This window comes from Anthonomus grandis, chromosome 5 (genome assembly GCF_022605725.1).
Source record: "Anthonomus grandis grandis chromosome 5, icAntGran1.3, whole genome shotgun sequence".
NCBI classification, from domain to species: Eukaryota; Metazoa; Arthropoda; class Insecta; order Coleoptera; family Curculionidae; genus Anthonomus; species Anthonomus grandis.
Genome location: NC_065550.1, coordinates 17,630,148 through 17,657,027, shown reverse-complemented (window position 1 = coordinate 17,657,027; position 26,880 = coordinate 17,630,148). Strand labels below are relative to the sequence as shown.

Sequence of the window (26,880 nt, the reverse complement as noted above, 5' to 3'; positions counted from 1 at the left end):
TTACTCTTAAATGGGTATATAATATACAGATAGTTATTATAAATAACACCTGAATGCGGCAGTATCTAAAGACTTAATAAAAGTATCTTTATATGTGAGTCGTTTTTTTAACTTATAGGCTAATAAACAATAGTCCAATTAAATACAAAGAAAACATAATATTTTAAGTAGTTCATTCTCACTTCAACATTAAAAAAAAACGATGAACATATTTTTAAAAGATTCAGATTTTATATAAGCACAAAATACAAAAGTCTTCAAAAATCATTAGACCAAAAAGTGAACTGTTGTCGCGACAAAACCCACAAACAGAAAATTCAAACTTCGAATTACAGGTGCTGAACTCCACCCACACTCTAAGTCAGTTTTCAGGACTTCTGCGATGGAGTTGTTGTTCTTATTGACGCATATGGCCATTCTGAGTTCGTCAGGAGTGTGTCTGCAAGTGTTCTCAAAGTCATCAATATCGAAAGTCGTTGTTGGGTTTATGGCCGGACAGATGAATTGTCGATATCTTCTTTGCCAAAATTCGATCCAGCTTAAAAAAAAATAGGTTATATTTTATAAAGAGATGTTTTACAAGTTTCTGAAATAATACCTAATTTAAAAAAAAATCAATTTATACGCAAAAAGCTTAATATAAAATATAGGGTGTTTATTATTATTATGACAAGTTATTACTCAGCATAAATGTCGATTCATCAGAAAAAACAATGTCAGAAAGTGACAAGACTTTTCCAAATCATAGTTTGGCAGAAGAGGTAAAATTGAATGGCCAGCAAGAAGCTTGATCATACTCTCTCTGGGAGCATTTAAAAAATCAAGTTTATGTGACAAAGCCGAAATATATTAACCTATTACAAGACAGAATTACAGCAGAATGCGAATTGATAACTCCTGATATGTGAGAAAAAGTACCAAATGCTTTTTACCACAATTTGGCATAGCCATTTTCAACATTTAATTAAATAGAATTATTGTTTATACTTTTATTTAATTATATTTTTTCTTGTGTCGTTTCTTTTTTTATGGATTAGTTTTTGCATTTGTTATTTATAATAAATTTTACATAATAATTTTTTAAACCATTGTATCTTTGAATTTGCTGAAATTAGGTAGGTATAGCATATTATGTTTCATGAAGTTGTGATAAAATTTCACTTTGGTCTCTACTACTGTTATAATGCCTGCTGTATATGCAAATATATCTTCCTAATGTACATTTGAAAGAAATCTATAATTTTTAAAAGTCTGAGACTTTTTTTCACACAGTATAAATGTTATAACTAAAAAAAAGACTATTTTAAACATGGGACATTGTTAATTATTTTATTAGATACTGCGCCACTTTTCAATTAACTTCCGGTTAATTTGGTTATTGGTGTTGAAATGCTTATTGAAAATATAGTACACCTTCCAGAGAGCCTTACAAGCTAGTATCTTTGTGTAAAATTATATTTTCTTAGCATTTTTTGATATAGAACCCTTTAGGGCCATACCCAGTTGAGTCAGCTTTTTTCCATGGCAGATCATGCTTTTTAAGGTTTTTTTTTAAACTCTTTCTTTTAAAATTAAATTGGCTCAAGTGTCGGCTAAATTAACGTGTTTTTTAATAATTTGAAAATTTGAAACTTTAACATTGCCTTCCACTTATTTATTATTTTGTTATTTATTTCTTGGTAATCATTAAAAGTTGCCTAGTTGTGGTTTGCGAAAGAGCCAGTTCTTGTGAGCGGCGCGAACTCGACTGTTTTCGATTCCCCTGTATATTTTGTTACGTATTGGCGCTGATTGATTGTTTACTGAAATTTATCCAACACCCTGCCTAGTTCTCTCTCGTCATTTAGTGCTAATTAGTTCTCTCGATAGAACGACTATGGCAAATGTGAAATATGCGAAGCTTACCTAACGACTTGTCCAAATACACTGAATACATTACAATTACAGCCAATTCATAATATACTGTCCCTATCTACTGTCAAAGGTTGGAAGTTCCTATTGGAAGGCAGTGTTAAGCTAACATTTCTAGATGTATCATAGTTATTTAATATTAGATGTTCTTTTACTCTGTTATGTTTTTGGTTTCTTATGATATCATTCTCAATTAGGTTTAATTAAGAGTTATAATGAAAAATTGTATTTTGCTAGTATTTTCAGTTTGTTTGAACAGGTATTTTTATTATCTTGTTCTTCTGTGTTTATTGATGTCATTGGGGTTGTCAGATTTATTGGAATTTTCCTCACTACTAAGAGGTAATTTATCTTTATGTATATTGTTTTCAGATTGGTAGATTATCAGTCTTTTCAATATTTAAATAGCATATAAGATGAAAATTTCTGGGTGAAGCTTCATAAAAGCTTTGCACCAGCTTTTTTCTAGTAGCTCTATACAATTTTTCTGCAGCTTTGTTACACGAAATCCACAATGGGATCATTATGATATCTACGAAATCCACACTGGAAAAAGTTTTCTTCCTCAGTAGCTATTATAATGACTAATTTGGGTAACTGGCACTTTGAAAACTTTACGAGCAATGGGCATTTTGTTTTGAGGAGCATTAACTGGTTGTTTAATGAGCTAATAATGTCTATTGAATACTGATATTTTTTGCCTATATTTACTTTATATAAGTTTTATATAAAGTAGTATAAGTTTTTACTAAAAGTAGAAAACGTGATTTGAAACTCTGTAGGAGGATTTAGCTGGCTGAGCTAGGTCATTAGGGGCCACTTGGCAACAGAAAAATATTACCTACGGTCCCCTACTTAATAAATAAATATACCTGTTGTTGAGAAGCGTACTTTTTAAAACATGAGTATGACGAGAAACTTATTGGAGCATGTGGTAACAGGCGATGAAATTTGGGGTTTTCAGTATAATCCGAAAACCAAAAAATTATATTAGGAATAGCACAGTTTCCACATTTAAAGAAAGTTCGCAAAACTAAATCGAAAATAAAGACAACGTTGATCGTGTTTTTTTCGTGATTTGTGCATAGGAGTTCTTTCTTCTGAGAAACCTGCCATTTCAAAGTTTTGGGTTTGAGTGCTAACCCACTTGCGAGACTAAGCGTATGACGTGCGACAACCTCCGGCAACTGGACGCTGCATCTGGTTTTGCCTGACTTTTTTGTACTTCATAGATAAAAAGATATCTGAAAGAACATCGATTTAACTCGATTCAATACTTTTAGTTGATGCTGTTAAGTCCCCAGCAGACTTAACAGCATCCCGCAGCTGTCTTCTAGAACGCGTACGGAAAATCATACCGCAGTGCCATTTTAAGTATTTAGCTGCCAAAGCTAAATCAGTGCTGGCACCTTTCGTATAGCCTATGTATACCACTTTTATGAAAAAAGTAGGAAACAGATGTTAACATGCTTCGCACCAAATACAGACACAGTATACACCAATACTCTCAACTTCTTACCAAAGAGGGAAGATACGATTAGATATTTATAGATTTGTAGGAAAAGATTATCGACTAAATTAAGTGGCTACTAGTGCTAAGATCCGTTAATTAAAAAACTGTTAGTATTTTTGAAATGAGTTTTTTCTCATAATATTATTTATTGGTGAACAAAATACTATTAGTTTCTCAAGTAAACCTATGTCAAATCATTCAGTTTCTTAAATTTCTCTACTCTTTCTGTTAATTTTACTTATATTTAAGACCCAGTAAATCATTCTAAAGCCACAACACCTTAAAATTATGTAATATGTTTTTTAGTAATTTGGCCTACCTCTTTATCTGAAAATTTATGTCAAAAGCTCCTTATAACATTAGTTATGTTGAATATTATACTTACCCCAAGTCACAATCACAATCCCATCGATTTCCAATAATTTTTAAGTCCATAAGAAACGTTTCCTTGTACCGATTCGGTTGAGAGGTAGTAGAAGGATTCATAAGAGTCGTTAGTTCAGGGTTGTTTCGAACATCTACAGTAATATTTCGGGCTCTGTCAATATTCTTAAATAAATCTTCAGACACTTTTATGATGCTGGTATTTCTAAGGTTAATACGAAGTTTTGGAAATTGAACACCCTATAAGAATAAAATCTGGAAGCCTAGTTTCATATTTTAAGTGATGACTTACTTTAAGGATAGTTGGTCCCAATTTTTTTAAGCCTCTTCCAGAAAATGTGATATTTCTTATCTTTGGCGGCAAATCTCCGACCATTTCTTTGCTTAAATCACTATCACTGTGTCTATCAACCTAAAGATATAATGGAACAATTATTTGTTTCCATTCTTCGCTTAAACAACATTTACAAAACTTACATGAATTTCTAAATTTCTTAGTCCAAAACTCCACTGCAATAGAGAAGTAATATTAAAAGAAGTCTTTAATCCCGTGTATAAGTTCATCCTTAATGTTCTTAGTGAGCACATTTTGCAGCAAAAAACTCCCATCTGAAAAACTTCAAGTTACAGTAACTCTTTTATGAAAAGACACTAACACTTACTTACCTGAAATGTAGTTAAATCAAAATTTCTCATATCTAGCTCCTCCAAAATTAAATTTGTTAAGCTAGTGTTTGTCAAGGTGGTGATCGGGTTAGACATCATTGACAAAAATCTTAACTCTTCAAAAGATTGTAACTGAAGAGGAATCGATGTGATACTATTGTAGTTTACATTGAGGCTTTGTAAATTAGGCATTTTCATTACCATTTCATTTGGTATGTTACTTAACTGGTTATTGGCTAGTGAAAGAGTGGCTAACTTTGAAAAGGGTAGTTTCGATAGTGGCACCTAAAACAGGATATGATCTGATTTGTGAAAAGAGTTATAAAAGAATTTTTCTTGAATTAAAAAAATGGTGCAGTCAGTAGGATACAGGAAGTGAAAATATTTCATATAATGATAAAATCGCATATTTTTCCAGTTTTTAAAATGTTAAATGTTGATAAATGGCTTAGGAAAACATGATACTTGCAGAAGAATAAATTTTAGGAAAGTTCATCCTATTAATATGTGTCAGTGGCGAGCATTATGTAATATTCGTGAAAAAAAACTACACATAAGAAAGAAAATAGAAACTATATATAATAAAGGAAAACATTGACCGTGATACCATGCATTGTGCAATATTTGCTTACTATTGCAATAATAAACGGTCAGCGTAATTACCATTTACATTGAAACAAACTCAGATAGTAGTTAGGACATGGAACCAATAGCTTATGCACGTCTGTCATATGCCTTAAGCAAAGATATATCACCAGAGCTGGGAAAAAACTATTGGCTGCAGCATATCAAATAATTACTAACAGCAACCTAGCATTCACGGCCTACATTCAAGAAGATAGGACGATAATACAATTCTCTATCATTATGTTATACTTTCTTCATTAAGAAGAGAGTAGAATGAAAGGCCTTGCTCACTGTGAACTCGTGGCGGTTATTAGACTGCTAAACCAGATAACGAGCTATAGAGAAGAATTCTATTGTTTCGGAGAAGCTAAAAACCACCAGGACCACAACAAAAATGATAGACCAAAAAACCAATGACATTAAAAAACTCTAAGGACACATTTTGTGAGCAGCTTTTCATGCATTAATTTATAGACTTTTTACCATTCTTCTTTTGCCATTAGAATTTTTAAAAGAACAAAATATTATTTACCAAAAAGTTCCTTATAGACAAATTAGTTCGAAAAAAGCATAATAATAAGTCTTAATCACTATCGCATCCTCTTACTCAAGCGATTACAACCTCCTAAGTATGTGAAGCTAACTTTTATTGGTCCGATTTACGCTGCAAGTGGGTAACTTACTTACTTATTAGGTCTATAGACAAGAACATCAAAATTGTCTATAAGTCATTTCAAAATCTAAGAAGCCTTTGCTCTAGAATGAGAGATTTCATAAGCCCTTTGAAAGGTAGCAGCGTTTACCTCTTATCCTGTGAGTCATGTTCAGCCAGATATACAGGACAAATGGACAGAAATTTTAAATTAAGAATTAAGGAACATTTAAATTCTCAAAAGTGACCAAACGATAAGAGATCCGCTTTTGGTATGCCTTTAAGATAATCCACTTATACAGGGTGTTCATTTGAAAACCCACCACGGATTTATCAAAAACCACTGTTTAAAAAAAACGCCGAAATACGTCATAAGGTTTGTCAAAGGGGACTAGCCATTGCCGAACGGGAAGTACATAGTGAAGAGGAGCGCCGTCTTGCTGGAAATATATTTCAGACGACGAGTTTCTAGATGAATGGATAGGGCGAAGGGGGCCTATAAAATGGCCTGCTAGATCTCCTGATATAACGCCGTTAGATTTTTTCTATGGGGTCATTTAAAATCTATTGTGTTTACTCCCCAACCTGAAAGTTTGGATGAACTTCGTCAACGCATCATCGACAGCTGCTATGATATCCCACAACATGTTATTGAAAATGTCCGTCAGGAATTTGAACATCGCCTATATCATTGTTTGGCCAAAAACGGGCAACATTGTTAACACTTATTGAAATAAAAACTGATATTTTAATTTTTTTGTTAAGATAAACAAAGATTTTTCTAATTTTCTCGAAAACGAATCGACCGATTTAAAAAAATCAAACGTCAAAATAAAAGACTTCGAAAGACTTTTTAAACAAGCTATTACTCGATATCCCTTGCCATTTAAAATTCTTAAGGGGATGACCCTGGGGGGCAGAGGGTGAAAGGGGGTGAAGTAATTTTAGGTTAGAAAGTTGTCCCTCCTTGACAAGCCTTTTGACGTATTTCGGCGTTTTTTTTTAAACAGTGGTTTTCGATAAATCCGTGGTGGAAAGTTTTCAAATGAACACCCTGTATATATATTAATACAGAAAATAACTTTAAGGTTTTACACAACGTTAACAAAACCAAAGAACTAAATAGCTGGTTTTTTCCATTAATATTTGTAATTTTTCTTGCTAAAATAACTACGTTAACTATGCTCTTAGATGTCTCTTCGGCCACTTTTAAATTATTTGTTTAGATTGCCCCTTCTTAATATCTAATAGTAAGAATTTTTATCAGTTGTAAGCACCGGGTATATATTATATCGTTTGCTATGTGGATATATTATCATTGTGCCGTAAATTTTTAGTAGAGTTTATAGATATTTTGTGACAATATTATCTAAGTTTTATTTTATATCTTTTAAATGATTTTAACAACCCTTTTTATTTTATAACTTACTATCGTTCTCCATTGACAATGATGTAAAAACCCAAACGCGTCGGGATTAGTTAAAAATAAACATTATGAAGTAGAAAGCACTTTTGTTTTTCATTTTGCTTTTCAGGATATACTTGCAAATAGCAGAACTAAGAAAGTATCCAGTTTTCGAGACCATTTAAAAAACTTATTTAAGATGTTAGGCTATATTTTACGGTATACTTTCAATTTTATATTTAGTCCCAAAGAATCGGTGATGACTAATTTTACTAAATCACCCAATATCACTAAAATACTCTAACATCAAATAAAATCTATTTGTCGTTCAAGTAAATTAACTTACCTGAATAAGAGATACATTGTCTATCTTCAAATGCAGTAATGAATCATATTCTTGAGACTTATTCGAATTCGACTCAAAACTTAATTGAGTATTATGGCTTAAGTCCAAATACACCATCCTTGGCATTACATTAAACGATCTGCTTATATCAATTTGGGCCAGTTGATTATAGGATATATCCAGAAAATGTAATTTCTAGAATATAAAAAGTAATTAGCAGGTAGGCTCACCTTAAACCGTTTTTTGTACCAACTTCAAATTGCATCGTCTCAAAGGATAGCGAAGAAATCGAGTTCCAAGACAGATCAAGCTCAGCTAATGTTCGTCCACAGTCACTAAAGCTATTCCAAGGAATTTTACTTAACATGTTATGTGATAAGTCAAGTTTTTCCAATGCTGCCAGATAAGTAAAGTAAAATTAATACTGGTTAAACATCAAAACATTAAAATCTTGCCTGTTCTTTTAAACAACTCTTTAGGCAATGTTCGCAATCGATTATGGGACATGTCGACAATTTGCAGTTGATTCAGATTTTGGAAAACACCGTTGTTAATAGAACTTATTTTATTATGAGATACATCCAACACCTAAAGTAGAATCAAAAACGAATGTTTATAAATGCATTATAATATTTGTTTTACCTGTAAATCCATCCTACGACTTCTATCAAACATATCAAACTCCATCTCAAAAATACTATTCCAAGAAAGGTCTAACCACTGTAAATACTTCATTGCACCAAACACTTTGCCGGTGGCGTTCATTATTTGATTATGTCCCAAATGCAGTCTTTTCAGAGAGCTATTGACTGGCTCAAAAAATCCCTCGGAAATATTCTGGATATTGTTGAAAGATAAGTCTAAGACTCCGATTCTTCTTGTTTCCGAACCTGGGCAGTAGGGACAAACTATTAAAAATTAAATATTTAAGTTTCTTTGGCTAGGCTTGAGTTTGATCCCGCTAGCCTACATTTAAATGAATGATATTGTGATTACTGATGTTAGAAATAAAAATGTTAAACGAGATAACTTACCTCCTAAGTTGCTTAGAAGCTCTTTCAAATTATTATGGCTCACATTCAGTTGAAACAGAGATACAGATAGCCGACCGGTTTCGTCATCAAACCAGGAAAAATCTAAATTGCTAATTTTATTGAAGGACATATCCAGATACTCCAAATGAAGCAGTTTGTGGAATGCTTTGGATCCCACTGATAAAATCTTATTCCCTGAAATATACGTGATTGATATTTTTATTCTCAAACAATATCCTTAAATTGTTCATTCCTAAACTGAGCAGCATATTCATTAACATTTTAATTCTTATATTATTTGCTTACCTAGAAACCTATCTGTCCGTACTAAAATTTTTTATAAATATAAATAATAATGACAATTATGTACTCGAAATTTAATCATAGCTGCCTTCTTTTAACCAAATCGTTTGTTTCTGACTGTGACGAAACTCTGATACAATGCTCTAACTTTACATAGTATATGTAAATTTCTTGCGATTTAATTTTTTTTCTAATTGTCTGAAATCTTTCATCTAATAATATACCTCAAGTTGTCATTGGGGAGGCGCGAATTATTGTATTTGGGCTAAGATGTGAACTATAAAATAGTACTTTTAGACTCTTAGAAAAATTTATCAAATGTTTTTCCTTCATCAGTATATCGTCGAACTCTAGGGAAGACGATGCAAATAATAAAGTTAAATCATAGTTAAGAAAGGGATTAAAATTGAAAATCGTTGATCATAGGGTGGATAGCCATTTTTTTGATAGTATCATTAAGCTCATTATATATTCGATAAGCAATTATTATTCCTTCTTTGAATCCGACTAGAAAAAGATACTTCTTTTTAAAAGTTATCAGCCTTCCGTTTTGGTTTACAGTAGGACATCAGGTTCATCGAGTTTAAGGAATAATTATTTCGAAAGTGCCACTAAACATAAATGTTGTAAAACACGTAATTTACAATAGCTTTCATACAGGTTAAGCAAGCTGGAACCACCATTTTTTTATTTCAGGGCTGAATTCTCAGTACCCTCTAACCCGAACCTCAAAACCATTGTCATGCTTGAACTTAACGGTCTTATTGACTAGTCTCTATGGTAAAACTCAGCGACAACAGAGAAATGAACTTATTTGTCAGTTACTTAAATCGAATAATTTTCATCCACACAAAACATAAATTCTTAATGGCTCTATTTATTTGGAACAACTAGAAAATCAGTTGGATATTGATGGTAATAGAAATCTAGATAATAATTTATTGCATTTTCACCAAGATGGGGCAAAGTAAGTTCTGTGAGTCCCTCAATTTCTTAATTTCTAATTCGTAAAAATTCACCGTGATTCTGATGCTAGAATTATTTGATCTTAATGAAGTGCAATCAGAAATTCGCAATATATGGCTGGCTAGCTTCCTTCTAGGATATGGAAATAACTACGCATAAGCAAGCGACAGCAAAACGTAAAAAAAGAGAGAGAGAAAGGTAATTGCTTCTTTAATTTTCCACTTGCTCTAGCCACTGAGAAAAAAAAAGAGAAGTGTAATTTTATGTAGTGATTACCGCCGTAAAACTCGGTATGTTTTTTGCTTCTCGCCCTTCTTTGTACATACTTCATACCTTAAATTTATAATTAATAAATTGAAGGTATAATTCTAGTAAGTAAAAGGGGATAGGAGAAACTCTGAGATCTGAGTTAACTAGACCTGTATATTGTAATTGATTATATGCTATTTTCATATAGAATCCATGAGAATTTTATAGTTTTTAATTTTTTTTACCTTTTAAGTTAAGATATTTTAGCTCAGTAACACTGCTAAACGCCAACGGATCTATACTTTCAATTTTATTATCATCCAAATGTATTTGTTGCAGTCTCGGCAGTTCATCAAAAGTCTTTTGTGATATTGTCCTTAGATCATTAAAAGACAGATAAATTTGTTCCAAGTTTGTGTGTATATTACCCTAAAAATTAAATAAGACTTATAAAACTGTGGTGGTAATGGTCACATGCGGACCTGAAAAGTTCCACGATGTAAAACTTCTAATAAGTTATCGTGCAGTTCAAGGACTCTAATATCGTGCATCGAATAAAAAGTATCCTCTTTAAGAGTCCTGAATTTGTTATTGCTTAAATCTAACGTTTTTAACTTCGTAAGTACTTTAATTCCATCACTGGGTACGTTACTGAATGAAGATGAAAATGCGTGTGCCAGGCAAAGGTGTTCGAGAGAATGAGCGACCTAAAATATATCAAAAGTTATTTGAGTAGCAATAGATTACGTAAAATAATTACTAACGTCAAAAAATGCATTATTTTCAATGGTTCCAATATTATTATCACTAAAATCAATAAACTTAAGGCCTCGCAGGTGCCTAAACGCATTACTTTTGATGCTCTGTAAATTGGCAAAGGTGACTTTTATTTCTTCCAGGTGTGCACCAAAATTTTCAAAATCAGATGGTCCAATATTTGGGTCAGAAAGTCTTGACAAGGTCAGTTTTCTTAATTGTGGAATTCTATAAATTAACTTTTGTTACTTGAATAATTAATGCCTAAGGTAAATAAATAACCGTTTTAAGTCCTGGATATTAACTGGAGAATTTTTCGATCCGCTCAAGTCTAGGTGATCTAGCGTGCTTTCAAATGGACTAAGTATGTCTATTTGGTTGGTAACAAGGTTATCTGCTATAATGAACTCTTTTATACTGAAGAACCTGAATAAAAAATATAATATATTTAGAAAATTACGGTTAGAGAGCAATTATTAATTTAAATTTATATCATTTTAAAGTAAAACCGACAAATGTCAGCTTAGCATAAGGAAAATAATACATCATGCAATTGTTACAATATCAAGCTGAAATTTTCCAATACTTCGAATAGAAATAAGATTAGCAGGAAATTAACTGAGCTATATTGTGAAAATTGCTAATAAACCATAGTAAAAACGTAAGGAAGGCAATAAAAGCGAATAAAAGTTCGGTATGCATCACTTTATCGTAAACAAAGAATGTCATTTAAGTCTAAAAAGTTAAGCTACAAAACTTTGACAGTAAAGCATAAAGGCATGAAGCACATTAACTGTATTATATTTAAATTGTATTTCAGGCCGATGTGAAATGATAAGTCAAAGATAAGCTATATTTAACATGCAAAGCTACTGAAATCCGAAGAATGATGCGATCTAAATAACATTTTAACTATGATGCGGTATACTCTGGATATTATCATTTTTCTTGTTTCACCTTTAGTTAGAGAACATAAATAAGCCCTTTAACCCTACACTAATATTAATTGTCTAGCAAATTCACTTAAAAAAGGTTTACAAAATAATTCTATAAAGGAAGCTAGAGATCTAGAACTAGCTATGATTAACATATTATAAAATATATCACAAGCTTTAAAATATAAACTGGAGTATAAGACAGCTTTTCAATAAATCAAATAGTCCTGATTAAAGCTTATGAGGACTTAACTTTGAATGGCATAAGATCGCTTTAGAAAATGTATTATCCTAAAAGCTATTCTACGGCTAGAGTTGTTATGAGGAGGACATGTTGAACGTTAATGCCCCAAGCCTTGACATAATTAAAGAATCATGTGAAAGCTCAGACTAGAGCTTTTAAGAATGGGTGCTATTAAGCTAATTTAATAGATTTCTTAAATATTTAAGATATTCATTGAGGATGGCAATCTCAGAATTGCTAGTAAACGCTTCTGTGCCAATAATAATAAATCAGCAGTTTTTCATAAAGGTAGTAGTAACTCACACGATTCCAAGTAAGTCAAATACGGAGAGTGGTTAATTATTTAAATGCGATTTTTTAAAACATAAAACGGGTAACAAGTACCGATTAATAAGATGGCGTGCAGTAAACGTCAACTTTCTTCTTCGAAATCGTTTACAATAATATGAAGAACACCATGAATCAATGACTTCAAGACACCAAGATAGAACACTACATTAACAGATTGGTTTAGTGAAAGGTATTAATTGTAGGAAATTCCTTTGCTATCGTAAAAGCAAATCAATATTGTCTTCACTTTTGACTTTTTCAAAGGTCAATTTTTGCCTTCATTTAGTGCCTTCTACTCGACATTCTGGCGCTTTGTTTCTATATCTTATTTAAAACACCACGTTTCCTTACCAAGTCACAATATTATGAAGATTGTGATATTCATATTGAAGTTTTTGTCTTCCTTATCTTCTTCTCTAATGAAATCTTAACGATACAAACAAATTGTGACTTCAAATGCAAATACTTCACTGCTAATAATAATAAGAATAATAATAATAATAATATTATTATTATTAATATTATTATTATTATTATTATTATTATTATTATTATTATTATTATTATTATTATTATTATTATTATTATTATTATTATTATTATTATTATTATTAGATTTCATGTTAAACGGCAATCGCACTCCCCCTTGGGGAAGGGGGATCATTAACCAGTAGTTCGACGCCGCTATGTCGACATACTCTTGTTCAACCTCGTGAATATGCCTTCCATGTAGTGGTTTTCTCAACCAAGATCTTGAGTGTTTTGGCAGTCCTTGGGACAAGAGGTAAGTGGTACCTTCTGTTAAAACATTGGGCAGAAGCTGAGGATTCATAAGCACGTCGTTTAGAAGGTCGGTCAGTTGTTAATGTGATGACCACAATTTCTTAATCCAGTAATTTCGGACGTGATCTGGGCCTGGAGCTTTCCAGTTATGTATTTTTTTTATGACGTTAATCACTTCGTCAAGTGAAAATGGTAAAAATGCCATTGGATTATATGTTTGGCTCTTTGCTCGTTGTTTAGTCAGCCATTCAGCGTCGAGGTTGCATTCACTAGGTATGGTTAATTGAGCGCCATAGAACTTCTCGATGTTTTCTTTAGTGGGGTAAATGCTAATGGCGGTGTTTGTTGGAAAAGTGTCGTTAAGCTTTCGATAGAATTGCTTCTCTGATCGTTCAAAGAGTAAATTATCTTGTTTCCTTTTATTACTGGATTTATACCTTCTTAAGCGACCTGAAAAAATAGATTTTAAAGGTATCTAGGCATTGTTCCGGAGTACAGTTTTCTGGGTCCTGCTGTGTATATTGTTGGGTCTGACGCATTATTTCCTCTACTCTTTTTTGTACTTTTCTGGTTCTTGTACCTCCGATATATTCCTTTAGACGGCCAATGTCTTTCCTAATATCTTCAATCTTTTTTTATAGTCTCCTTTCCCATGGCGGTGTCGGTTTTTCATTACGTGTAACACTTTGCTGGTTATTTATTATTTTTAATGGTTTTAATAACAGCGGTAGCCTCACAGTAGATTATTAGATGAAGCTGTTCAAGTATCGTAACTGTTAGAGTATAATTATGTTGGCAGCATTAGGAAGAATGGCCAATTTGCGGAAAGAGTTAACTCTAGGAAGAGCTAGTCTTGTGCCTTCGTACTCTCCATTGCACTTCTAAACTCTGTTCTAAGTTTAGAATGTACTTCATCATTATGTTCAATATTCTGGTTTTCATTTTGGAATTCTTCAATTATTATCACTTCTGGTAATGGTGCTTGGTCTGGCGGGTGTAAGTTTTCTTCCGCTTCTGTTCTCTCTTGGCCGGCATTGTCCTAAAAATTATCCCTTCCTTTATTTAAGGCCTGTTGATCATTTATTTATGCTGTATTTTTTCCTTTTATAAATTTTAATAATAGAGTTAATTCGCGTTTCTGGCATCAAGTTGTTTCTAAGAATGACGCGGTATTGGTCAGCGACTCTCTACTCAGTCACGTTCACATTTGGATATTGTCTGCAGAATTCAGCATGTAGCTGTTGTCTGTAGCCAATCCTTTGTTGCCCCAGATTTGTTACCTTTATGAAAATGCGCATTATAGATTCATTTATGGCAGATGTCCATTTTAAGCGCTGTCTCGGTAACCCTGCTTGAGTGAGCACTGGCTGAGTTTCCTGCGCAACACCTTCAGCAGGTTGGGTCCTGGTTGGTGTTTGATGACCCTGTGTAACTGAGGGTTGTGGTGGAGCTGTAGTTTCTTGTATGGCAAGAGCCCGCCCCCTCAGCACCCTGCCACCGACGGTCCGCATGCTGTCATGTCTAGCGCCGGCTCCAGATATGCTCTGGCGATCCCCAGGCAGCGACCTTTCTCCGAGGCTTCTGGTATTCTCCATTTTCATGGGTGTGTGCCACCATTTAACCCTGGTGGCCTAGGTTGCTCCCTTAGTCGCCTTTTACGACAGGCAGAGCACACATTATTTGATTACAATTCCCGTTTACTTTGGAATATCTGGTATCATAAGCTACCACTTATAATCTAAGAAGTATATAAGTGATTCTGCGATAGATGATGCAAAAATTAAAAATATTTTTGAAATTCAAGGCAAGAGGTTTTTTTAGAAGTAAAAAGTGATCAAACTTAACAAAAAAGTGTATTTTGATGCAAACTGTCAAAAGCGTTAAAAATGTAGTAGAGAAGACCAACTTTTTCATAAGAGACAGTTCATGAAGTCATTTGGTGAGTAAAAGTAAAAGCTACTACCTAAGTCCAATCAAATTAATTTTCAGGATCTAAAAAATATTTTTCGGGACAGAAAATGATAAGAAAGTAACGCACAAAGACTTTTAAGGAAACTTACAGCTACCAAGTGGAAATTTACTTAAAAACTAAGGCGGAGACTTAAATTTAATTACAAATCCTTTAGTATATACCTCTTAAAAATATCTTTGGGAAAAGAATTTATGTTATTTCCAGTTAAATCCAACACTTCCAATTGACCTTCAAGTCCAGTGAAAGTAGTTGGTAAAAAATTAGACAGGCCGCAAGTTCGTAAATAAAGTTTGCGTATTTTGGCTTGCCTAAAGGCAGAAGTCTAAAAATTTAAATATTTACATAAATAATGCACAATATAAAACTTGCAGTACAATATAGTTCTTACTTCAATCATAGATATTATATTTCCATCCAAATAAACTTCATTGATATCATTAAAATATCCAAATGATGAGTTTTCTAGTACGTCGATTTGGTTATACTCAAGTCGTAAAATGTCGAGCTAAAAATTTTGTAAAATTAATTACACTATTAAGAAATCGAAGAGAATTCGGTCGAGATAAAAAACAGCTTACTTTAAAGTCTAGTTTGTTATTGATTCCTGCGTCAGGGGGTGGTAATAGGTCATGTATTCTGTTGTAACTTAAGTCTAATACTTTAAGATTCTTGAGAGGATTAAGACCTTGATATGGTACGGATGAAAGTTGGTTATCACTTAAATCGAGGTGCAATAGCTGTGGTGTTCCTTGAAAAAATAACTGAAACAAAATCACTTACTGTAGTGTCAAAACTAGATTAAATAAAAACTTTTTACTTACAAGTGGTTCAAGTTCCCATATATTATTTCCACTAAGGTCAATTAGCTTAACCGTTCTTAAATTTGAAAAAGTATTCATTCTAATTTGTGTAATGGAATTTTCTGCTAATATGAGCTTTTCCAGGCTGTCTTTAAAACCTTTCCAGTGATCAGATAAAATTTCCCTTATATTATTTCCTAAAACATTAAAAAAAATCTATTATTCGCAATATTTAACCAAAAAACTCTTTTTATTTCAACTGTTGTTTCAACAAAAAAAAATACAGTTTATATATTTTGACTTACTAAGATAAAAACCTGTACACGAATATAAAAAACACGATGAATTATTTGTGGAGAATTACCTTGGAATCGTAACAGCAAATCAATATTTTCTTCACTTTTGATTTTTCCAAAGGTCAATTTTTTGGGTTTGGTTCAGTTGGTGCCAGTAAAGAATGTTCAAAAGAAACGGTCAGATCCCACAAGAGAAAATGTCTTACGTTGGTTTCTCTTTGTCTTACTTATTCCAGAAATTGTTTTCTGGAATTTCCAGAAATTGTTTAATGGAATTAATAAGAAGTGTTGTAGATTTTCGTGGATTGAAGATTTTTCTTATTTATTCTGAGCTTAAGGTGATAAAAACTGTTAACATTTCCTAGTTCGGCGTTACGATCAGTATCATTATTGCATATCAATGAAGCTCTCTGATGATACTTTGGTAGATGCAGGATGATGGGATTCGTAGTGAAGATAATGTAAAGTATCAGTGGACTGTCTGTAAAAGTATGTTTTAATGTTCCTATCGACATTTTTCACAAGATTTATATAAAGCTTCCTCTATAGATGATATACGTATATGATATATGCATAGACTTTTACTTCAAAACTAATAATCATTGGGGCTGTAATAATCATGTTGGTTGGTCAATAGATCCATAAAGTAAATATACTTCTGTTCAGAACTCTAAATGAACTACTTTCCATGTTCCTGAATTGGTACGTTGATTCAGGAAGAATTTAGCTTGGACATGAACAAATCTTTGGAGATTTTTATAGGTCGTACAAGCACATGATGATTGAAATACATTTGAGTGGTAAACTGCTAGTTTGGCGCATACCGCGTCAGGTAGAAAGTACAATATTTCTTAAGACTTCGGTAACACCTTCCTTCCATGATGGTTCTGGAATATCATATATTAGTCTAAATTTCCTTTTCCAATACATCTATGACCTTATTCTTATAGGTTTTAAGCTCCACTTCTACTTTTACATAAGCCTTGTCTGTCGGAAGAATCTTAATGATGTTGTCTTGCCTTAAATGATTTAGGGAAAACATTTTCTTGGGTTGATGCTCCTTGTTCTACGTTAGAGGTTGGTTTAGGATACTTTTAAATTCATAACAAAGTTTTCTTCGGCATCAGAAAGACGCCTTTTGTATGCCTTAATTAAGATGCTTCTATGTGTGGAATGTTATTCCTCTTCGTTTTATTGCTTTTTCAGGTTATTTATTTCTTTTTTCTTCCTCCAAATTTAGCTCCTTACTTTGAAATCGTTGTTCACATTCGGTTCTTAGTTATTTTTTCTTCGTTATCAAGGAGTTTGTATACAGTTAACCCTACGGGCATTACGGGCTGATTTGTGGTGCTTGTTCTTAAATAATATTCAATAACATTTGTCAAGAAAGTCTCACCATTCTACTTTATTTGACTATAGTATTAATTTCACTGTAATAAACGGTTTAGTAATAGAGGTATTCATTACAATCACGTGTAAAAATTTAGGCTTTTTTTCTAGATATAGTAAACAGACTGCCTGCTTTATCTTCTTCACAGTTTTCATGATAGGAGTATATTCGCCCTGTATGGTCAACTTTTACACGTTTCTTATTAATAGAGGTGACAATGTATACAAAAGATTTTTAAGATGCTTTTTCAAACTTATGCTTTAAAAATAACTACACTTTTCTAACCAACTTTTTTATGTACATTTTAATACAAATATGGAGTCTATAAACTAATAACTAGAGAAAAACTAGGTTTCTGCAGCTTAGAGTTAATAAGCAACGTCAGAGCTCTGATCGAAAGCTAGCTACAAATTTAAAAGCACAGATATAGAGCAGATTAAAAGTTTTTTAAAAAAATTTAGTTATATCTGTAATAGAATGTATTGGCGTAACATTACGTCTTAAATTGTACGCTTCATGAATGTAGTATGAATGTTCAATTATGGTTTGGGATAGGACATCCCTTAATAGCCACTTTGGCGTACTAGTTTTTCTACAGAGAGGAAATATGAAGCAAAGGTACATCTACGAAGCTCTTGAATGACATATTAAAAATAAAAATTTGAATGACTATTTAAAAACTTACCTGTTAAATCTAAAAGCGTTAGGTGTTCCAAATTTGTTAACGCTCGGTAAGGAACTTCTGTAAGCCCACAGTAACTCAACTCTAAGTGCTCTACATTATCATAAAATGTCTTATCTGGTATTATGTATAGAGGGTTATTTCGTACAACTAAATACTTTGCTAAAACAAGAACATTATTTAATAACTGAAGTTATTATAATCTAAATTTTGGTTTATTAAACGAAGCATTTTTTACTATCCTAAGAGTATGGGGTATGATTTGGTATCAGTTATTAAAAAAATTGTGTTTGACTAAAAATATATACTAAAAAATTTAGGTTCGTTGGAATCAAAGTAAACTAAAAAGGAAATAGGACATAAAGGCCACTGACGTCACAAAATGCAGATTGTTGTTTTTTATTAGTTTTTAAGTTGACAGGAATTTGCACAACAAATTAATTAAAAACGAATTAAAAATTTTGCTAAATCAAACTCTGCCGGTGAGCCGGTGAGCCAAATTGTTCTACGATGAGGTTTTACTTGGAAAATTAAAGTACATAACTATGATAATTTATTTTAGGACATTTGTTTTTTTTTTAAATTCCACCAATAGCGGTTTTATTGTGAATAATTAAATTATTATGAGCACTTATTCACAACTTGTACAGGTTCATTAAAAAACTGCAAGTGATGCTGAAAGGGCGTATATAAAATTCATAAAAATAACTAAGAAGTTTTTAAAGTAACAATAAACATTTTTTTTTAACCTCAACATTCTCCAGATCAAAACCTAAAAGATTTAGTGCATGGTCTATTAAAAAATTTTTTTAAAATTATTTTAAGTGCCCTCCTTAGGGATTAGCAAATTGAACATAAGGGAATGAATTTTCGGTTCTGTAACACAACTGTAGGTCCTTTTAATTTGACGGTAGAACTTTAAGTTTTGTAAACAGGTATTAAAAATGCATAACGTGGCATTTTTGATGGACTTGTAAAAACCAACACAAAAACCTAGTTAATATACATATATCGAATATTGAAAAAATTCTTAAAATAGTCATAACGCTCGCTGTCAACTGCTTATTTACCTGATTTATGTACAAATTTCGGCTCCAAGTGCCACAAGTTATTGTTTTCCAAATGTAACTCATAAACGTCATTTTCATTTAGCTCTTCTGGAATACGTGCTAAATGCACGTCCTTGCAAGTGACGGATCCTAAGTCATTATTTGAACTACTAGGATATGTGCAAGTGCATAATGAGTTAAATCGACAGGCTTTTCTTGCTCCCAAATCTATGGATTCTGCTATGGAGACCCAAATCATAAGAATAAATGTTGCTATCATAATAGCATAGCCGAATTGCATTATGTGAATTAGGTCCTGTAAAAAATAAGCATATTAAGATCTAAAAAAATAGTGGAGCCCACTAGCTCAGAGCTAAGGTTTTTGGGAAATAACTGCAATTTTTATCAACTATTTTATTTTATTTGTATATTTTACTGCTGCCTAGTTTAGATTTTAAACACTTAGAAGGAACTCTAATAAATTTTTAGAATGCATTGCAACCTTCGTACATTTCTCATTGCAGAACCGATCTTTATACGACTTTTACCGGTAGATATAATATACAAAAAGTTATTTTGTGATAAAATGTAAATATATTAAGGTATCAATTAAAATCAATTGGAATCAATAAGTTGATTGTCGATTATTAAGTGTTACAGAATTATAAGTTTAACTACGTGAGACAAGAGCTGTGGGATGGTATAGCAATGTCAGAGTTTTGTGTCTTATATTCCTATCATGATTCGCATTTCTTGAAAAAAATTTCTTTAACAGATATTTTAAAATTAAATAAGCCTTTATTAAATGAAACAAAATACCTTCATAATAACCATTATTTACACCTAATAGTGCATGGATGTCGAAGTGTAGCAAACAAATGCTATTCTACTCAACCATACATACATCTATACTTATCAAAAAGTAATTAATATAATGAAAATGTATACTCTGAACTATGAGAGTAAAAATAAACATAAACAAAAACATATGGATCAAGATTTTTGTATGGGGGAGAAAGACATAAAAAATAAAATAATACTAGGGTAGCAAAGTGGTAGTGTACCATAATATAAATACAAAGTAAGTTCTGTATGAAAAAAGAAAAACGCCAAGTTAGACATTTACTGGATAATATTGTTTTCCTAGTAAATATTTTTTTAATTAAAACCTAAATTTATTGAAATTAAAGAGGCGAAATTTATCGGGAAGTAAGTTGATTAAGCTAATTACATTGTAAGCAAAGTATCCAGTATAAAAAGTAGTTCGAAATTGGTGCATTGAAAACTTCGTGCAGTTTTTTTAATTCTTATTATATTCTAACAAATTTTTTATGTTTACAAAATGTGCAGAACGTCGTGTTATAAAAATATTGCCCAAATATTAAAATTATGATCATGAATAGTTAATTTTCCATTTTGTGCCATTTTAATTCAATAATTTTATGAGAAATGTCATCGCGTTTCTTAAGATCGAAAATTGGACGAGTGCAAGCATTTTGCATTACTTGTAGGTATCATGTTTTTATGAAAAATATCAAGGCAAGGAAAATAAATGTATAAAATTACAATAATTAAACATTGAAAGAACGAGTGATTCGGTTAACATTTCTAGACAATTTATTATTATTTACGCCAGCATTCATATTTGATTTTACTAATTCTACTGCATTCTTGCTACCAAAAACCATCAGGTTTGTTTTTTTCGAATTAAGATTAAGGTTATGTTCAAATTAAAGCTCACTTAGGAGTTTTAAATCACTACTTAAAGCAAACAGGGGCCAGCGTTAAGTTCAGTAGGATCAAAAGAGATATATAGCTGTGTGTCTTCAGCATAAGCCATCACATGATAATTCTTTAAAGACGACAAAATATAAGCAGTGTAAATAATAAAAAATAATAAAAAGCAAGGGACCTAGTATAGAACCTTGTGGAACACCAGATAGTTTATCTAGTTTCTCCGAATATATGTTATGGTAGCAAATTTTTTGATATCTGCAATGACTGCTTGAAGTCTTCGCGGCATTCCTCGTATCAAATTTTGAAAACTTTCCTGCTAAAAAATTTAGGTTAGTTAGAATCAAAGTAAATTAAATTTTATTTAAAATTAAATTTTAAACTTAGCAAATTGAAACGATAAAAAAGCGTTTATTGATATGATCTCAAATTTCTATACGTCGCAAATTAAATAAAACCTTTTATGTTTTTTTAAATAACACGTTTAGGCCTTACGTAAGACAAAACGAACAGCAATTAAAAACTGAAGAACTCACGTGACTAGGTACAAAACTCAATATGACAAAATTTTATTAAAGAACAATGATTTTGTTTCAAGTAGAATCTATTATCTAAATACCAAAAAAGCCGATTTGGAATTATGCAAATTAAGTGTTATTGTATTATTCTGAAAAAATATTTTTTTGTTCTAAACTGAATCAAAATACCGTAAAGCAATTCGGAGTCATGGTACTAAACTGTAATTATTGTAACGTGATCTTTTAACACTCAGTATGCCGAACAAAATATTCTCATTTAAATGGAGCTTAAATGCCATAGTTAAAGCAACGATTTGCTTTAAGTGTGTTGTTATAGCACCTAACGAGCAGCATGTTCCATGAGAGAGCTTAAACATAGTTTTTGTCCAGTTCTGCTTTTTGTATGGGAAAAGATATATAACTGTTTCAACTGATATGTATTTTTATTTAATTTTTTAATTTTAATTTTCTTGACAAACTGATCAGTGGTGCGATAATTTTGTCCAGAAGTTTATAAACATATTATCAAATTTTCTTAAGTTGCACGTAAACCAATAATACGTGTTTAGATACTAGATACTAACAGCATATGGTCAAACGCTTTAGAATAGTCAAAATTTGGTTGAGTTTGGTCAAGTTTTAATCTTTGATTTTAGAGTCAACACTTAAATGTAAAAAAACTAAAATTAAAAAGGAATGTCATATTTAGCCACTGTAATCGATAGATATATATCAAATTTTGATATATATCTGTGATCAAATTTTCTTAAGTTGCACGCAAACCGTATTTTATTAAACCAACACGTATTTTGTGTACACCTTGCAGTCTTTATTGTGTTAGTTTATCAAGACAAGGATAATAAACAATAAAGAGTAATTTAACTTAGATAACATTAACGATACTGAGAGCTTTTTGTTTGTTTTAAAATATGCTTGTTATCCTGGAGTAAACGCAAATAACATCTTTGCAAGACAGCACTAATATGTCCTTGAAATCTTAAAGAAAAATGTTAGCAAAGGCAACTCGGTTATGTAATATCTTAGTTTTATTGGCATTAATATTAAGATTGTGTTGTTTCGAGTAGCGCAAGATTAAATTTAGGTCACTATTTATGCTTTAAGCAGTCGGCTCTACATGTAGATCGAAATAATGATTTAACTGAGTATCGTCAGTATACTGAAAACCCTCAGAGTTCTCTACGACTAAAGGAATCTATAGCATATAACAAGAATAAAAGAGGTCCTGGATTGACCCTTGAGGAACTCTACAAATTATGTGTTTCGGATTTAAGTAATTGTTATTGACACGTACTTGTTGAATACGATTTCAGAGATAGGATTTAAAAAAAGAAAGAGCAATTTCATTAAAACATAAATCTTTAACTTGGCAACTAACAAGTTTTGATCGCTTATATCAAAAGCCTTAAAATAATCTAGGCAACTAAAAGTAGGGCAAGTTTTTTATTGAGAGCTCTTATTATACTTTCCATCATTTTCAAATAGCTGGTAGATATACTGAATCATTCCCCAAGGCCAGACTGTTGAAATGGAAGTATGTTGTTACCAATAAGAAAAAATTACAACTGTGCATAGACAAGGGCGCAAGTCCTACAACGTTACTTTGAGAATGTAATAAAAACCTGCATAAAGAATAAATTACCTTGTCGCTACTCTCGCTACTCTAATAGAGTCAAGCTAATAATCTTAGCCATTAAGTGATCAAGGTTTTATTAATATTATCGCGCGACTTCATTGAAAGACTTTGCCTTATTATTTATCAAGTCAACACGTGGTTTTTTCTTCCCTCCTACCCTTCCATCTAAAACACTTTACAATAATGTTAGTTGATAGTACTTTCTTGTTTTTCATGGACAAGACTAGAAATGCGGAAAAGTTAAACATTATGAGGAACTATTTCGGATAGATTTTAATTCTCAAAAAAGGGTGAAAATTGCACTATTAAAAAAAACAAAATTTTAAAACTGTAACATGACTTTGAAATAGAATACTTACCAATGATAATTTAGGTCAATTTCCAATAATAACCTTAAAAAGATTATGTATTTTGTAATCTGAGGAATAGATAAATAAGGCTTCCACTATTAGAACAATTGTCAACATATTTAGGAGAAAATATTAAAAAAAAAATAATGATTTTTACCCAGACCATTAGTAATAATTGTGATATTTCCATTCATAACTTTAAAGAAATTTAAAATTTAAAGTGCTGTTTGTTTTCCTCCCCAAATAGAGCGGAACACAATTACTTAATTGTGCCCCTGAAGAGTACTAATGAACTATATTTATTTAATTTTTATCTTTATCGAAGATTCACAGCTAATATAGCGCTGAACCAATTAACATAACAAATGAACCAAATAACGTAATAAATTAACAATACAAAATACCCATTTATTATACAGCAAAATTAGGAAAATGAAACAGTTCTTCAGTATGGCAGGTATAAAGTATAAATCAAAGGATGTCTTCGCTGTCTTTATGTATACCTAATTTAATCTTATTTAAACTAACTTTTCCTTCTTATCAGGTAACTTTACTCACTTCGTAAAAACTAAGAACAATGGTGCTTAGATACTTTAACCTATTGCATCAATATATGACGACCGAACTAATAACTAGATAAATTTATACTCATAAGGATTTTTCCTGGGTTCAGAGTATAAGAGTAAAGAATGAAGAATGTGACTTCATTTTAAAAGATATGTTTGATGGAAATTCAGGCATTCCTTGATATAATTAAATCTTAAATGAAAATTGAAAAGTTATTAATAGCGGACGGTCTAGGGATTACAAGATTCTACAATTTGCTTTTAACCGGTAAAGAAAATATTCAGTAAGGATTTGAATATTGCCAGTGACGATTCTAAAGAAATTTTAAAATGTGAAAAGGAGCTTTGAAAAGGTTATAGCTCTGTAAGTCCGATGCCCACTATAAACTCTTTTCAATTTTTTGTGATTTTTCTGATTTGTGGTAAGTTTTTAATATTTTACTAAACGTTAAAATATTCTTGACATCATCTCCAGCCACATGTCCATTTGTCCAGTCTAACGTACATGTGACGTTAAAAAAATGTGGACACGTACTTTTAGTAATAATCCTAACATTCCCATTTCTCCTAACATCCCTGTTTCTAAGAGATTTTTTATTTTGAAGAACATCGTGCTAACCTTGGCATTTAGAAAATGAACCTGATTGATTTGTAATTGAGAACATGTGATTTAATTTTCAGTTAGGTATTACGATATTTTTTTGTCAATTCTAAATACATTTATATAGAATACATTTTTGAATCTGAACAGCCCATGACTTATAATAAATAAGAAAATATACATATAAATTATTTTATTAATTTTTGATGTTTAAATTACAAAACGCAAGAGATGCTTTTAAATTATTATAGACGTGTACTATATTGTCACTATATTTTTAAATAAAAAAAATAAGCCAAGGAAATGGCAAATAATTTTACATGTGATTTAAAAAATCCGGTTAAGTACTTTTCATTTGGTTACTACCCTATAGTATATAACACTATAAGGTAGTTACCAATATTTATATAATATATAATATTTACCTATGCAGGGTGAGTCGGGAAAAAAGCACCCAACTTCAGGTGAGTATTGTACTCGAGAAAATAATTTTAAAAAACCCATATGTTCTTATGAGATTCTCATTTGTTTTTAAAATATAGCGTAATTACAAATAAATTAAATTTCTTACATTAACATGGTTTTAATTATAGTGCTGTTTTAACAAATGCTTAAAAATATCACGATTAACCTCTAAACATATTCTATTTCGTCTGCGAAGGCTTGTTGCTTTTCTAAGTGAACATACTGCCGCATAACATACCGCATTTCTAATGCGTCGAATTAGGGCGTCCCGATTGATGACTTTTACTTTGTATACCTCATTTTTAAACCAACTCCACAAATAATAGTCCAGTGGTCTGAGATCTGGAGATCTCGAAGGCCGAATGAAAACTCTTCATCCAATTCTATTGCTTGACATGACGAGCGAAATGTGAGAAAGCTCCATCGTGATGACACTGATTAGAGGAGCTTTCTTAAATAATGCTTTTAACTAATTTCGCAAAAAAAAAATAAGTGTTTCACACGTTTACCGAAAATCAGTTCTATAATGATGATAATATGAAATACAGTTCTTTTCTGTAGAATGACCATTAGAGTATGTTTATTAGAATATATATTATTAATTCTGCGTAAGCTAGTTGTTGTATCATCTTCTTCCAAATTTAGAATATTTTGACCTTTTTAGTTAGGGCATCTGTCTCGGAAAGTTGATTAAAAACTCTGATAAATACGTTTTTGTCCGGATTTCTCCAGCGTGAAAATCGTCGTGCAGCTGCAACATTCCCATTACAAAAGCCGTAAGAAAACATATTTGCGTTATCTAAATTTAAATAAATGTGTGGCATTTTATTCGACTTTTATCGTAAAAATGGACCAAACAATCCGATATCTACAGCATTTATACTAAGAAGCGGGTGACTATTTAAAACATTTTATTCACTCTATAATTTAAAAAGAAATGAGAATCGGATCACAACACATCAAGTTTTTTAAAATCATTTTCACGTCTACCTCACTTGGAGTTTGTTGCATTTCTCCCAAATCACCCTGTATATATATAATAGTTATATATGTGCAAATAAATGTAACATAGCAAAAAACATACCATTCTGACTTAAACAAAAATTAAGTACACCGTTCTTCAAACTTAACACATACACTAACACCGTTGTATTAAAGAAATAGTCATCTCAGGCACCTAATAATTATTTCACTTAAATGAAGGCAGCAACACTAATTAACTCCTTAGACTATAACGATATATTAACAGAGAAAACCAAGTGACCCGCGGCTCGTTACCGGCTAAATGGAAGCCTCATAAGTCACCGCGGATGAAAGTTGGGGTTTCCGCTAATTGGATTAAATTTGTTTAATGCTATCGACAACTTTGAAGCTTATATACTAAATTTGATTTGAGAAAACTGGGTTATATTATATGATAGTATAGTGTGTCTTTAGTGATGACGTAGGATGACATATAGAAATCTCAAACGTATTCATTTAAAGAACGCATCCAGTATTCGCTAGACAACATCGTTGACCCTCTTAAAAGTTTTCTTTCCGAATACCATCAGAAGAATTGATCACAGCAACTTCACCTTAATGTCAGATCTGCGTTCCCTTAAAGTGCCTGCAGTCCTTAGACCAATTCATAAATATTCAATTTGGTTACGTAATTTATATCTTATATTTTGTTATTAAATAACTCACAAGAGCAACA

General features: G+C 31.6%; 1 protein-coding gene across 2 annotated transcripts; it reads right to left on the bottom strand.

Annotated features, from left to right (window-relative positions):
• LOC126736519 (chaoptin) lies at window positions 1-26,463 on the bottom strand. 2 transcript variants are annotated; one of them, XM_050440907.1, is made up of 21 exons: window positions 26,266-26,463; window positions 19,315-19,609; window positions 18,248-18,406; window positions 15,898-16,073; window positions 15,655-15,837; window positions 15,465-15,581; window positions 15,238-15,398; window positions 11,095-11,238; window positions 10,821-11,040; window positions 10,539-10,763; window positions 10,302-10,485; window positions 8,539-8,733; window positions 8,147-8,412; window positions 7,960-8,092; window positions 7,758-7,900; window positions 7,505-7,699; window positions 4,475-4,759; window positions 4,286-4,417; window positions 4,101-4,220; window positions 3,810-4,048; window positions 1-538 (listed from the first exon to the last, which is right to left on the bottom strand). In XM_050440907.1, the coding sequence occupies exons 1-21, from the start codon at window positions 26,266-26,268 to the stop codon at window positions 268-270; spliced, it is 3,846 nt and encodes a 1,281-aa protein (XP_050296864.1). In that variant the 5' UTR covers window positions 26,269-26,463; the 3' UTR covers window positions 1-267. The 2 variants fall into 2 exon arrangements, with proteins under 2 accessions (XP_050296864.1, XP_050296865.1); XM_050440908.1 differs by having other exon boundaries at window positions 8,147-8,394; window positions 26,266-26,462.
• Window positions 26,464-26,880: the final 417 nt, after the last annotated feature.

Bases quoted from the DNA above. Each gene is read 5' to 3' on its own strand.
- LOC126736519 (XM_050440907.1), bottom strand. The intron at 15,582-15,654 runs GTAAGCTGTTTT...CAAAATTTTTAG, and splicing joins ATAACAAACTAGACTTTAAA to CTCGACATTTTACGACTTGA. The intron at 8,734-10,301 runs GTAAAAAAAATT...CGTATATTTCAG, and splicing joins AAAATATCTTAACTTAAAAG to GGAATAAGATTTTATCAGTG.